The 13,011-nt window shown below is 43.8% G+C and overlaps 1 protein-coding gene across 2 annotated transcripts in view; it reads left to right on the forward strand.

Moving 5' to 3' along the window:
- The first annotated feature begins 206 nt into the window (after positions 1-206).
- The window catches only part of LOC311106438 (protein sel-1 homolog 1-like), a 46,840-nt gene continuing 34,035 nt past the window's right edge, over positions 207-13,011 (forward strand). For both annotated transcript variants that reach the window (XM_084148772.1, XM_084148773.1), the window contains exons 1-3: positions 207-715; positions 999-1,042; positions 7,779-7,983. In XM_084148772.1, coding sequence (XP_084004898.1) covers positions 628-715; positions 999-1,042; positions 7,779-7,983 — 337 coding nt within the window. In that variant the 5' untranslated portion in view covers positions 207-627. The remainder of the gene's footprint in view (positions 716-998; positions 1,043-7,778; positions 7,984-13,011) is intronic.

Raw genomic sequence — 13,011 nt, forward strand, 5'->3', positions numbered from 1 at the left:
GGCGTGCCAAATACATTTTATTGCCACACAAATTTACACACGAGAGAAGATCCCGAATTATGCCAGAAGGCGTTTCGTCTTTCGTGTTGTGTACAACCAAAGGCTAAAACATTTTGTACATGCAAGAAACGTAATTGTGTGTGCACACCGGATTGGATGATGTCTTTTATATTGGTCAATTTCAGTCAACGCGTACTAGGATTGGTCTATCGGAGGGATTAGGAAGTGGCGTTCAAGCGGCAGTTTAGCTAGCTGTGTTGTATGATAAAACTCTGCGAACTATATAACAGCACATCGTTGCTGTTTATCAGCAGGTTTCAAAGACTAGGAAAGCGTACAGTTACCTAGCTAACGAAATATTTATCTCAAAGCATATCGAAGCTAGGTCTTTTGTTTAGCTAACATGCTAGCTAGCCAGCTAAATATCTTGCATGTCAGCAGTAAAAAAGAATGAGCTAGCTATTATTATTATTTTTAAACACCTCCCTGTCGGCTTTGTCCTCATGAACGTTAGTTAGCAGTGTATGCAAGAGAAGAATAATCCTTGAAGTGGATGATTAACATTAGCCACAGAGCTAACTTCGTTAACTACAGTAGCTAGCTAGCAGTCGTTAGTTTGTAATCTAAATGGATTTTAAAGGGTCATTCAAGACTTCGAGGATGGTTTTGTCCTTGGTCATTCTCCTTATAGTTTTCTCACACGGAACAGCAGCTGGTAAGTCTTAAAAATGTCAGCCGGGTAGATGTCATCTGTCAACGTTGATACTATTTGACAGATTGTGTAACGCTAGTGCTGGCTAGCATTAGCAAGCAAGCTTGTTGAAATTTTTGTGAGGCACTAGCTAGCTAACATTAGCTAACTATCAATACTGTCTGTCTGTAGGAAAGTGTTTTTTTCTACGAAGTGGTGTTTTTTGGAAGAAAAGTGTTGTTTGGATTGTCAGCAGATGCACAACGCCTAATCAATGATGTTTTCCTTTGATGTTGACTTTCTGCAGATGAAGAGCTACAGGGGAATCATGATCATGCTCCTGAATTGAAGGTAGCTATAAACACATTTCACTAGCCCTAGGTTCAAATAGGTACCTACTGTGCCCTTTTCTATTACTTGACGTAACAAGCAATATATACTGTGCATTCGGAAAGTATTCAGACCCCTTTATCCACATTTTGTTATGTTACAGCCTTATTCTAAAATTGATTAAATTGTTTTTTGCTTTTCTACACACAATACCCCATAATGACAAAGCAAAAAGGTTTTTATAAGTTTTTGCAAAGCAATTTTCAGGTCTCTCCAGAAATGTTCAATTGGGTTCAAGTCCGGGCTCTGGCTGGGCCACTCAAGGACATTCAGAGACTTGTCCCGAAGCCACTCCTGCCGTTGTCTTGGCTGTGTGCTTAGCGTCATTGTCCTGTTTGAGGGTGAATCTTTGCCCCAGTCTGAGGTCCTGAGTGCTCTGGAGCAGGTTTCCCTCGACCCTGACTAGTCTCCCAATCCCTGCCGCTGAAAAACATCCCCACAGCATGATGCTGCCACCACCATGCTTCATTGTAGGGATGGTGCCAGGTTTTCTCCAGACGTGACGCTTGGCATTCAGGCCAAAGAGTTCAATCTTGGTTTCATCAGGCCAGAGAATCTTGTTTCTCATGGTCTGAGATTCCTTTAGGTGCCTTTTGGCAAACTCCAAGCGGGCTGTCATGGGCCTTTTACTGAGGAGTGGCTTCCGTCTGGCCACTCTACCATAAAGGTCTGATTGGTGGAGTGCTGCAGAGATGGTTGTCCTTCTGGAAGGTTCTCCCATCTCTACAGAGGAACTCTGGAGCTCTGTCAGTGACCATCGGGTTCTTGGTCACCTTCCTGACCAAGGCCCTTCTCCCCCGATTGCTCAGTTTGGCCTGGCGATCAGCTCTAGGAAGAGTCTTGGTGGTTCCAAACTTCTTCTATTTAAGAATGATGGAGGCCACTGTGTTCTTGGGGATCTTAAATGCTGCAGACATTTTTGGGTACCCTTCCCCAGATCTGTGCCTCGACACAATCCTTTCTCAGAGCTCTACTGACAATTCCTTCGACCTCATGGCTTGGATTTTGCTCTGACATGCACTGTCAACTGTGGGACCTTATATAGACAGGTGTGTGCCTTTCCAAATCATGTCCAATCAATTGAATTTACCACCTGTGGACTCCAATAAAGTTGTAGACACATTTTAAATAATTTTCTATGGAAACAGGATGCACCTGAGTTCAATTTCGAGTCTCATAGCAAAGGGTCTGAATACTTATGTAAGGAAGGTATTTCTGTTTTGAATTTTTTATAAATTTGCAAAAATGTTTAACCTGTTTGCTTTGTCATTATGGGGTATTGTGTGTAGATTGATGAGGAACATTTTTTATTCAATCAATTTTAGAATAAGGCTGTAACGTAACAAAATGTAGAAAAAGTCAAGGGGTCTGAATACTTGATGAATGCGCTAGAATACAGGACTAGAATATGGCTAGAATACAGTATATACATATAAAGGGGGTAAAACAGTATGTTAACATTATTAAATTGACAACGATGTACACTGGTACAAAGCAGTCTCGCTTTGTCATTATGGGTTACTGTGTGTAAATTGATGAGGATTTTTTTATTCAATCAATTTTAGAATAAGGCTGTATCGTCACTAAATGTGGAAAAGGTCAAGGGGTCTGATTACTTTCCGAATGCACTGTCATATATTGACAGACTTGAAAGATTTATTATGCAGTCGCAATCTTCGCTCTCTCTCCCACTACTCTCTCTTCTATCCTATCATCTCTTCCTTCCACTAAATCCTTCTCCCTCCCGACTCTGCATCTTCAACCCTACTCTCCTCCCTTCCCACCTCCTTTGACTCCCACTGTCCCCTTTCGTCCCGGCCAGCTCGACCCTTCCCTCCTGCTCTTTGGCTGAGTGACTCACTGCGTGCTCACAAAAAATGGAGGAAAACTAAACTTCCAAGGCCCTATCATCCTTCCACCCTCCTCTCTACCTTCTCTTCTGTATCCGCTGCTAAAGCCACTTTCTTTTTTCTTTTGTATTTTGCTTTTACCCCCTTTTTCTCCCAATTTCAATAATGATCTTGTCTCATCGCTGCAACTCCCCAACGGGCTCGGGAGAGGCAAAGGTCGAGTCATGCGTCCTCCGAAACATGACTCGCCAAACCGTGCTCCTTAACACCCGCCTGCTTAACCCGGAAGCCAGACGCAGGTGCCAAAGTCAGCCTGCAGGTGCCCGGCCCGCCACATGGAGTCGCTAGAGCGCAATGAGCCAATTGTGTGCCGCCCGATAGGACTCCCGGTCACGGCCGGTTGTGACACAGCCTTGGATCGAACCCAGGTCTGTAGTGATGCCTCTAGCACTGTGATGCAGTGCCTTAGACCGCCTCCGACCCTGGGAAACTCTTTTCCACGTTCTACTCCCTCTTTAATCCTTCACCTCCTCCCTCTCTGCAGACGACTTTGTCAATTTAAAATGAAAGGTTGACGACATCCGCTCCTCATTCACTCAGCCTACTGAAGCCACTGGTCCCACTCACACAGCCCTACCCTACGCCTTGACCTCTTTCTCCCCTCTCTCTCCAGATGAAATCCTGCGACTTGATGTCCAGCCGCCCGAGAACCGGCCCACTCAACCCCATCCCCTCTTCCCTTCTCCAGACTATCTCTGGAGACCTTCTCACTTCCCTCAACTCATCCCTGACCGCTGGCTGCGTTCCCTCTGACTTCAAGATGGCCAGAGTCACTCCCCTCTTCAAGAAACCAACATTTGACCCCTCCGATATCAAAAACTTCAGACCGGTATCCCATCTTTCTTTTCTTTCCAAAACACTTGAGCGTGCTGTCTCTGACCAACTCTATGGTTATCACTCTCAGAATGATCTTCTTGACCCTAACCAGTCAGGCTTCAAGACGGGTCACTCAACTGGGACTGCTCTCCTCTGTGTCACGGAGGCTCTGCCAAAGCTGAATTTCTCTCTTCTGTTCTCATCCTCCTAGATCTCTCCACTATATTTGACACTGTGAACCATCAGATCCTCCTCTCCACCCTCTCAGGGCTGGGCATCTCAGGCTCTGCACACTCTTGGACTGCATCCTACCTGGCGGGTTGCTCCTACCAGGTGGTGTGGTGAGTATCTGGTTTTAGGCCCTCTCCTCTTCTCTCACCACCTCAAGCTTAACCTCGACAAGACGTAGCTGCTCTTCCTCCCGGGAAGGCCTGCCCGCTCCAAGACCTCTCCATCGCGGTGTCCCCTTCCCAGAGTGCAAAGAACCTTGATGGGACCCTGGACAACACCCTGTCGTTCTCTGCAAACATCAAAGCAGTGACTCGCTCCTGTAGGTTCATGCTCTATAACATCCGTAGAATACGACCTTTCCTCACACAGGAAGCGGCGCATGTCCTATTCCAGGCACTCGTCATATCCCGTCTGGACTACTGCAACACTGTTGGCTGGGCTTCCCGCTTGTTCCATCAAATCCCTGTAACTTATCCAGAACGTCGCAGCCCATCTGGTGTTCAACCTTCCTAAGTTCTCTCATGTCACCCCTCATGTCGCTCTTCCGTACACTCCACTGGCTTCCAGTCGACGCTCACATCCATTACAAGACCATGGTGCTTGCCTACAGAGCAGCAATGAGAACTGCTACATTCAGGCTATGCGCAAAACCTACATCCCAATCAGCCATCTCTTGTCTCTTGGTGGTCCCACCCCTATGGGAGGTCAGCTCCCGCTCAGCCCAGTCAAAGGGGTAAATCCATTTGAATTCAATCACTTTTTGACAGCATGCCTTTTTGTTTTAAACAACTTGTTTTGCCCATGGAAGAAGTGGTCGGAAAGGGACTTTTTTGCCAAAACATGGACTTGAATGACCCATTTTGCATACCCTACCCTACCATGAGACATCCATGTCTTCATCATTGGAAAATATAAACGGTTGAGATTGATGTCATTTAAAGGCTTACAAACAGGATTGTCAAACTTTCATAATTTTATTTTTTAAATAAATAATACGATGTCTTTTTTTTTTACCTTTACATCTATCTAAAAACATATTTGCATATGTTGTAGCTTAGACCCTATTTTACATCATATACATTTTTTGTGTTGTGCCTGCCATCGGTTGAGACAACATGCTCTTGAATACAGGGTGGGTGTCATTTCAATCATAGAAATAGAATGGACCTATCCCTTCAGACCATTGCAATGTATCAGGTATAACTTCTAATTACTACCACAAAGATGGCCAACGTTCCACCCACCGTTGAATGTCAATTTTGTCAAAATTGTCATGTCTATTCTGTTATCTATATTTCTATGATTTAAATACAGTTGAAATCGGAAGTTTACATACACTTAGGTTGGAGTCATTAACTTGTTTTTCAACCACTCCACGAATTTCTTGTTAACAAACTATAGTTTTGGAAAATCGGTTAGGATATCTACTTTGTGCATGACACAAGTAGTTTTTCCAACGATTGTTTACAGACAGATTATTTAACTTATAATTCACTGTATCACAATTCCAGTGGGTCAGAAGTTTACATACACTAAGTTGACTGTGCCTTTTAAACAGCTTGGAAAATTTCAGAAAATTATGTCATGGCTTTAGAAGCTTCTGATAGGCTTATTGACATCATTTGAGTCAATTGGAGGTGTACCTGTGGATTTATTTCAAGGCCTACCTTAAAACTCAGTGCCTCTTTGCTTGACATCATGGGGAAAATAAAAAGAAATCAGCCAAGACCTCAGGAAAATTATTGTAGACCTCCACAAGTCTGGTTCATCCTTGGGAGCCATTTGAAAACGCCTGAAGGTACCACGTTCATCTGTACAAACAATAGTATGATACCGCTCAGGAAGGAGATGCGTTCTGTCTCCTAGAGATGAACTTACTTTGGTGCGAAAAGTGCAAATCAATCCCAGCAAAGGACCTTGTGAAGATGCTGGAGGAAACAGGTACAAAAGTATCTATATCCACAGTAAAACTAGTCCTATATTGACATAACCTGAAAGGCCGCTCAGCAAGGAAGAAGCCACTGCTCCAAAACCGCCATAAAAAAGCCAGACTACGGTTTGCAACTGCACATGGAGACAATCGTACATTTTGGAGAAATGTCCTCTGGTCTGATGAAACAAAAATAGGAAAAAGGGGGTTGCTTGCAAGCCGAAGAACACCAACCCAACCGTGAAGCACGGGGGTGGCAGCATCATGCTGTGGGGGTGCTTTGCTGCGGGAGGGACTGGTGCACTTCACAAAATAGATGGCATCATGAGGAAGGAAAATGATGTGGATATATTGAAGCAACATCTCAAGACATCAGTCAGGAAGTTAAAGCTTGGTCACAAATGGGTCTTCCAAATGGACAATGACTCCAAGCATACTTCCAAAGTTGTGGCAAAATGGCTTAAGGACAACAAAGTCAAGGTATTGGAGTGGCCACCACAAAGCCCTAACGTCAACCCTATAGAAATTTGTGGGCAGAACTGAAAAAGCGTGTGCGAGCAAGGAGGCCTACAAACCTGACTCAGTTACACCAGCTCTGTCAGGAGGAATGGGCCAAAATTCATCCAACTTATTGTGGGAAGCTTGTGGAAGGCTACCTGAAACATTTGACCCAAGTTAAACAATTTAAAGGCAATGGTACCAAATACTAATTGAGTGTATGTAAACTTCTGACCCACTGGGAATGTGATGAAAGAAATAAATAATTATCTCTACTATTATTCTGACATTTCACATTCTTAACATAAAGTGGTGATCCTAACTGATCTAAGATAGGACATTTTTACTAGGATTAAATGTCAGGAATTGTATAAAACTGAGTTTAAATGTATTTGGTTAAGGTGTATGTAAACTTCCGACTTCAACTGTAGGTTTCCTATGGAGGATTGACAGTATAATTTAAAACAACAGATATTCCCATTCGTCAACATTCTCTGAAGTCTGGACCTCCAACCATCTTTTAGTACATTTATCAGCCAAAACATGACACCCACCCTGTATTCAAGAGCATGTGTATCAACTGATGGCGGGCACAACACGAAAACCTCAGATGTAAATTGCAACATCTGTGAATATGAAAATAATCTGAGTTGATGGTTAAAAATTACAATTTGTATAAAAAAAAAATATATATATAATAGTTTGACATCCCTGTTTATAAGCTTTTACATTTATATCAATCTCAACCATTTATCTTTTCAAGTGATGAAGACATTGATGTACATTTACATTTACATTTTAGTCATTTAGCAGACGCTCTTATCCAGAGCGACTTACAGTTAGTGAATACATATTTTTTTTTTATACTGGCCCCCCGTGGGAATCGAACCCACAACCCTGGCGTTGCAAACGCCATGCTCTATCAACCGAGCTACATCCCTGCCGGCCATTCCCTCCCCTACCCTGGACGACGCTGGGCCAATTGTGCGCCACCCATGAGTCTCCCGGTCGCGGCCGGCTGCGACAGAGCCTGGATTCGAACCAGGATCTCTAGTGGCACAGTTAGCACTGCAATGCAGTGCCTTAGACCACTGCGCCACTCAGGAGTCTAGGATGTCTCATGGTATGGTTGTTAAGCAAAGAACTGACCAAAGCGGATTTGTGTAGCCTTGGTGTTACTTTCATCCACTATCCATCAATCTAATGACAATATAATAATAAGTGAAGTTATATTTCATAATGTAACATGACATGACTTAGAATGTCTTTGTTTCCCCTCCACCCTCTCATATTGCTTGTTTCCCCCCTCTAGTCTTACCATGACCCAAACTCTGAGGAGGAAGAAGTCCCAGTAGGCTCCAGGATTGTAGCAGGAATGGTGACTTCCCCCAGGGAGGCACCGCAGCGCGAGAGGGAGAGAAGACCTGACGGTGGGGTCCAGGAGGATGGGCTGGAGGGGGAAGAGAAGGAGGACTTGCCCACCCAACCACCACCTGTTGAGCAAAGGCCCAAAGAGGGTAAGGACAGCTAGGACAAACAAATTTTCACGATTACACTAATATCATCAAAATCAAGAAATCATATCACGTTTTGGGGCTCATTCTGTAGTTTTTACCTGATTTTAAAGTAGAATCCTGTTAATTTTTTTTTTTCAAAAATACCATTTATATTCCTAAAAAATAAGTTGCAAATGATACTGTTGTTGCTTCCTGTTGTCATGTATTTTTCATTTCAAATCCAATTTTGTCACATACTTCGTAAACAACAGGTGTAGACCAGAGTTTCCATTAGGAGAATATGGCGCTGGACAACGTGACCGGGAAGATGTTTGAGAAATTTACCGGACCCATATATGTTGGGTGCATAACACATTAGGGCGTCCACCCACGGTGCTCAAAATGACAGAAATCACATTTAGATTATGGTAATGCATCTTAACTCATGTAATGAAGCAGCCAATAAAACTTAATTTCTAACATTTGCCAAAATGCAATTCATGGGAAAACACCATTCTAAGCAGTGCACCTGATAGCAGTCCCATGTGTGACAGAGATAAATATATCTGTTAGAAACTTAGAAATCTAAAGATGCAACAACTAGGATGGGTTGCTAATATGACTAGGATTGTGCCTTTGGCTTCTGGAAAACAAAAGAAAGTTGATATGAAAACCAATAGAACATGAGAGAAATGGCACATCGGTGGGTCCAATAGGGAAGTAAATGGAAATGCATTTGCAAAAATTATACAGAAATAAATAAAATCATAAATACTTCACCAGAAAGCATGACTTAGCCACAGAGGAATCGAGGATCATTAGCTTCTTTAAAATGTTTTTGCTGTGGATTGTTTCAAATCACAAGCTCGTAGGCCTATGCGTATTTGGGAACCCCGCAGTTTGGGCGGTGCGTGTGGCAATAGGCCTAGCTGATTTGAGTTGCGGCTGTCAGTGAAAAGCATCTAAAATATGTGTAAAGATAATGTGTCTTGAGTATAATTTTAAATTTTGAGACAAGAACAAGGGGAGGGGTGTGTCGCGAAGATATAGGCATGTCTCTCCAGAATGGCTCAGCTTTCTCCCGCCAAATGTTGCTCATTAATTGTTTCATTGTGTGAATGGTTTGTCCTTTTTGTTTTTTTCTTTAATCAGTACCGTTAATCCTCGTCGTTTGGTTACATTAATTTCTGTTAATGCATTTATTCATTAGTCATTTACCATTCTCATTCTCGGAGTGGAAACATTGTTTGTAGAGTTCACAACCTGCTACACTTGTGGTAAACAGGTTTTGGTTTATTTCATAACCATCATTTACGAGATATGTCCATTTTTGTCATTTGTCTTTTGTTTGGAGTGTTCCATGTGAGCAATGAGCATGTGTCTGGTTTCTCTGTCCTGAGAATGTTGAGGGAGCGCGCGCACCTGAGCACACTTAGAAGTACCTGGCCTGCTCTGCGAAATGTAAGAAAGTGTTTTTTTAACATCCATTGTGAATGATAATATATTAAAACTATAGTTCCTCACAGTAAGCTATTTGGAGAAACAATCTCGTCCTCGATAATCACCAATCCTCGGTGTGAAAGAGCAATGAAAGTTATAGGCCTATTGCTGCATAGGCCTATAGGCAATGAGTTCCATGCGCGTATTTCTTCAGCCGCCAATGGATCACGGTGTATCAATGTGTCCATATGGCAGAGGCTGGTGATCTCGCATTAGTTGACTTTTAACTTTAATTTTATGTCAGATTTTTATGATTAACCGCATGACAATGATTTTGAGAAACTAAAACGTTATTATTGAAATGAAACTGTTCCGCACAAATGTGCATATAAAAATCATAACTGGCACGCAGAACTGTAGAAATGGTAGAATAAATTCTAAGCTTCCCCAAACTTGAAACTCATGTGGCACCTATAAAGTCATAAAATAATTGCCTCCATGTTTCCATGGTCAGATTCTGCCTATAGGCTACTTTGAAGCGAGGAAAGACATGCCTGAGGAGCTGTAGGATAAATCCTGCTCAAAATTGGCTCTGTATGCTGTGCGCATGTGGTAGTTGTGTTGTTGTGGGGTGGATAAATAAGATGCATGATGACTAATGAAACACACAGGCCAATTTAATTTCACTCAATTATGCAAATTTACCTTTAGACCGATAACGATGATGGTCAAATGTATTTCCATCGACTGGTATTTCTATCGATGAATAAAAAGCATTATTTTGCAATGGATCTTTTTTTTTCTCACGGTCATTTTAGCCAACAACAGTTTTATTTATCAGCTTTTCATTTGTTTTATCGGCCAAAAGTCGGCAATTGCCATTTAACAGAAACCCTGGGGTAGACTAACAGTGAAATGCTTACTTATGGGCCCTTCCCAACAATGTAGAGAAAAAAACTATTGAACTATGAAATTATTGAAAGATAACACAAGGAATAAATACACAATGAGTAACGATAACTTGGCTATATACACGGGGTACCAGCACTGAGTTGATTTGCAGGGGTACGAGGTAGATATGTACATATACTATAGGTAGGGAGAAAGTGACTAAGCAACAGGATAGATAATAAACAGTTGTAGCAGCAGCGTATATGGTGACTGTGTTTGGCGTCAGTATGCATGCGCGTGTGTGGGCGTATGTAGTGTGTTTGAGTCAAAAGGGCTCCCGAGTGGCGGAGCGGTCTAAGGCACTGCATCTCAGTGCTTGAGGCGTCACTACAGACCCCCTGGTTCGATTCCAGGCTGTATCACAACCGGCCGTGATTGGGAGTCCCATAGGGAGGCGCACAATTGGCCCAGCGTCGTCCGGGTTTGGCCGGTGTAGGCAGTCATTTTAAATAAGAATTTGTTCTTAACTGACTTGCCTAGTTAAATAAAGGTAAAATACATTTTAAAAAGTGTTATTGAAAAAAAAAAGGGTAAATACAGATATTTTGGGTAGTTATTGGTTAACTATTTAGCAGTCTTATGGCTTGGGAGTAGAAGCTGTTCAGGGTCCTGCTGGTTCCAGACTTGCTGAATCGGTACTGCTTGCCGTGAGGTAGCAGAGAGAATAGTTTATGACTTCGGTAGGGCTTTCCTCTGACACCGCCTGGTATAGAGGTCCTGGATTGCAGGGAGCTCGGCTCCAGTGATGTACTGTGCTGTACGTACTACCCTCTGTAGCGTCTTGTGGTCGGATGCCAAGCAGTTGCCGTACCAAGCGGTAATGCAGCCAGTCAAGATGCTCTCAATGGTGCAGCTGTATAACTTTTTCAGGATCTGAGGGTGCAGGCCAAATCTTTTCAGCCTCCTGAGAGAGAAGAGGTGTTGTCGTGCCTTCACGACTGTGTTGTTGTGTGGGGACCATGATAATTCCTTAGTGATGTGGTCACCGAGGAACTTGAAGCTCTCGAACCGCTCCGCTACAGACCCATCTATGTGGATGGGGGCGTGCTCGGCCATCCATTTCCTGTAGTCCACGATCAGCTCCTTTGTCTTGCTGACGTTGAAGGAGAGGTTGTTGTCCTGGCACCACACTGCCAGGTCACTGACCACCTCCCTATTGGCTGTCTCGTTGTCGTCGGTGATCAGGCCAACCACCGTTGTGTCGTCAGCAAACTTAATGATGTTGTTGGAGTCGTGCGCGGCCATGCAGTCGTGGGTGAACAGAATGTACAGGAGGGGACTAAGCATGCACCCATGAGGGGCCGCGTGGAGGATGTGTTGTTGCCTACCCTCACCACCTGAGGGCAGCCCATCAGGAAGTCCAGGATCCAGTTGCAGAGAGGTTTTCAGTCCCAGGGTCCTGAGCTTAGTGATAAGCTTGGAGGGCACTATGATGTTGATTGCTGAGCTGTAGTCAATGAAAAGCATTCTCACGTAGGTTTTCCTCTTGTCCAGGTGGGAGAGGGCAGTGTGGAGTGCAATAGAGATTGTGTCATCTGTGGATCTGTTGGTGGTATGCGAATTGGAATGTGTCCAGGGTGTCTGGGATGATGGTGTTGATGTGAGCCATGACCAGCATTTCAAAGCATTTCATGGCTACAGATGTGAGTGCTACGGGGCGATAGTCATTTAGAGAGGTTACCTTGGCATTCTTGGGCACAAGGACTATGGTGGTCTCCTTGAAGGTTATTACAGTCTGGGTCATGGAAAGGTTGAACATTTCAGTGAAGACACTTACCAGCTGGTCAGCACATGCTCAGAGTATGCGTCCTGGTAATCTGTCTGGCCCTGCGGCCTTGTGAATGTTAACCTGTTTTAAGGTCTTACTAACATCGGCTAGTTGCTGTCATGCATGGTTCAGTGTTGCTTGCCTCGAAGTGATCATAGGAATTTAGCTCGTCTGGTAGGCTAGCGTCATTGGGCAGCTCGCGGCTGGGTTTCCCTTTGTAATCCATGACAGTTTGCATGCCCTGCCACATCCAACAAGCGTCAGAGTCGGCGGAAAACATGGTTGTTGTGGATATTGTTTCAAAGCCTAACACAACGAAATGAACAGCGCTTTCTAAGGTGATGATTAATTCAAAACACATCTGTATATCATTTGACATTTTTACATTTTAGTCATTTAGCAGACGCTCTTATCCAGAGCGACTTACAGGAGCAATTAGGGTTAAGTGCCTTGCTCAAGGGCACATTTACGTCATTTAGCAGACGCTCCAGTCCAGAGCGACTCACAAATTGATGCATTCACCCTATAGCCAGTGGGATAACCACTTTACAAATTTTTTTTTGGGGGGGGTAGAAGGATTACTTTATCCTATCCCAGGTATTCCTTAAAGAGGTGGGGTTTCAAATGTCTCCGGAAGGTGGTGAACGACTCCGCTGTGTGTGTGGGGGGGTAGAAGGATTGCTTTATCCTATCCCAGGTATTCCTTAAAGAGGTGGGGTTTCAAATGTCTCCGGAAGGTGGTGAGTGACTCCGCTGTCCTGGCGTCGTGAGGGAGCTTGTTCCACCATTGGGGTGCCAGAGCAGCGAACAGTTTTGACTGGGCTGAGCGGGAACTATGCTTCCGCAGAGGAAGGGGAGCTAGCAGGCCAGAGGTGGATGAACGCAATGCC

Source organism: Coregonus lavaretus (genome assembly GCF_964263955.1).
Source record: "Coregonus lavaretus genome assembly, chromosome: 31".
In the NCBI taxonomy this organism is placed as follows: domain Eukaryota; kingdom Metazoa; phylum Chordata; class Actinopteri; order Salmoniformes; family Salmonidae; genus Coregonus; species Coregonus lavaretus.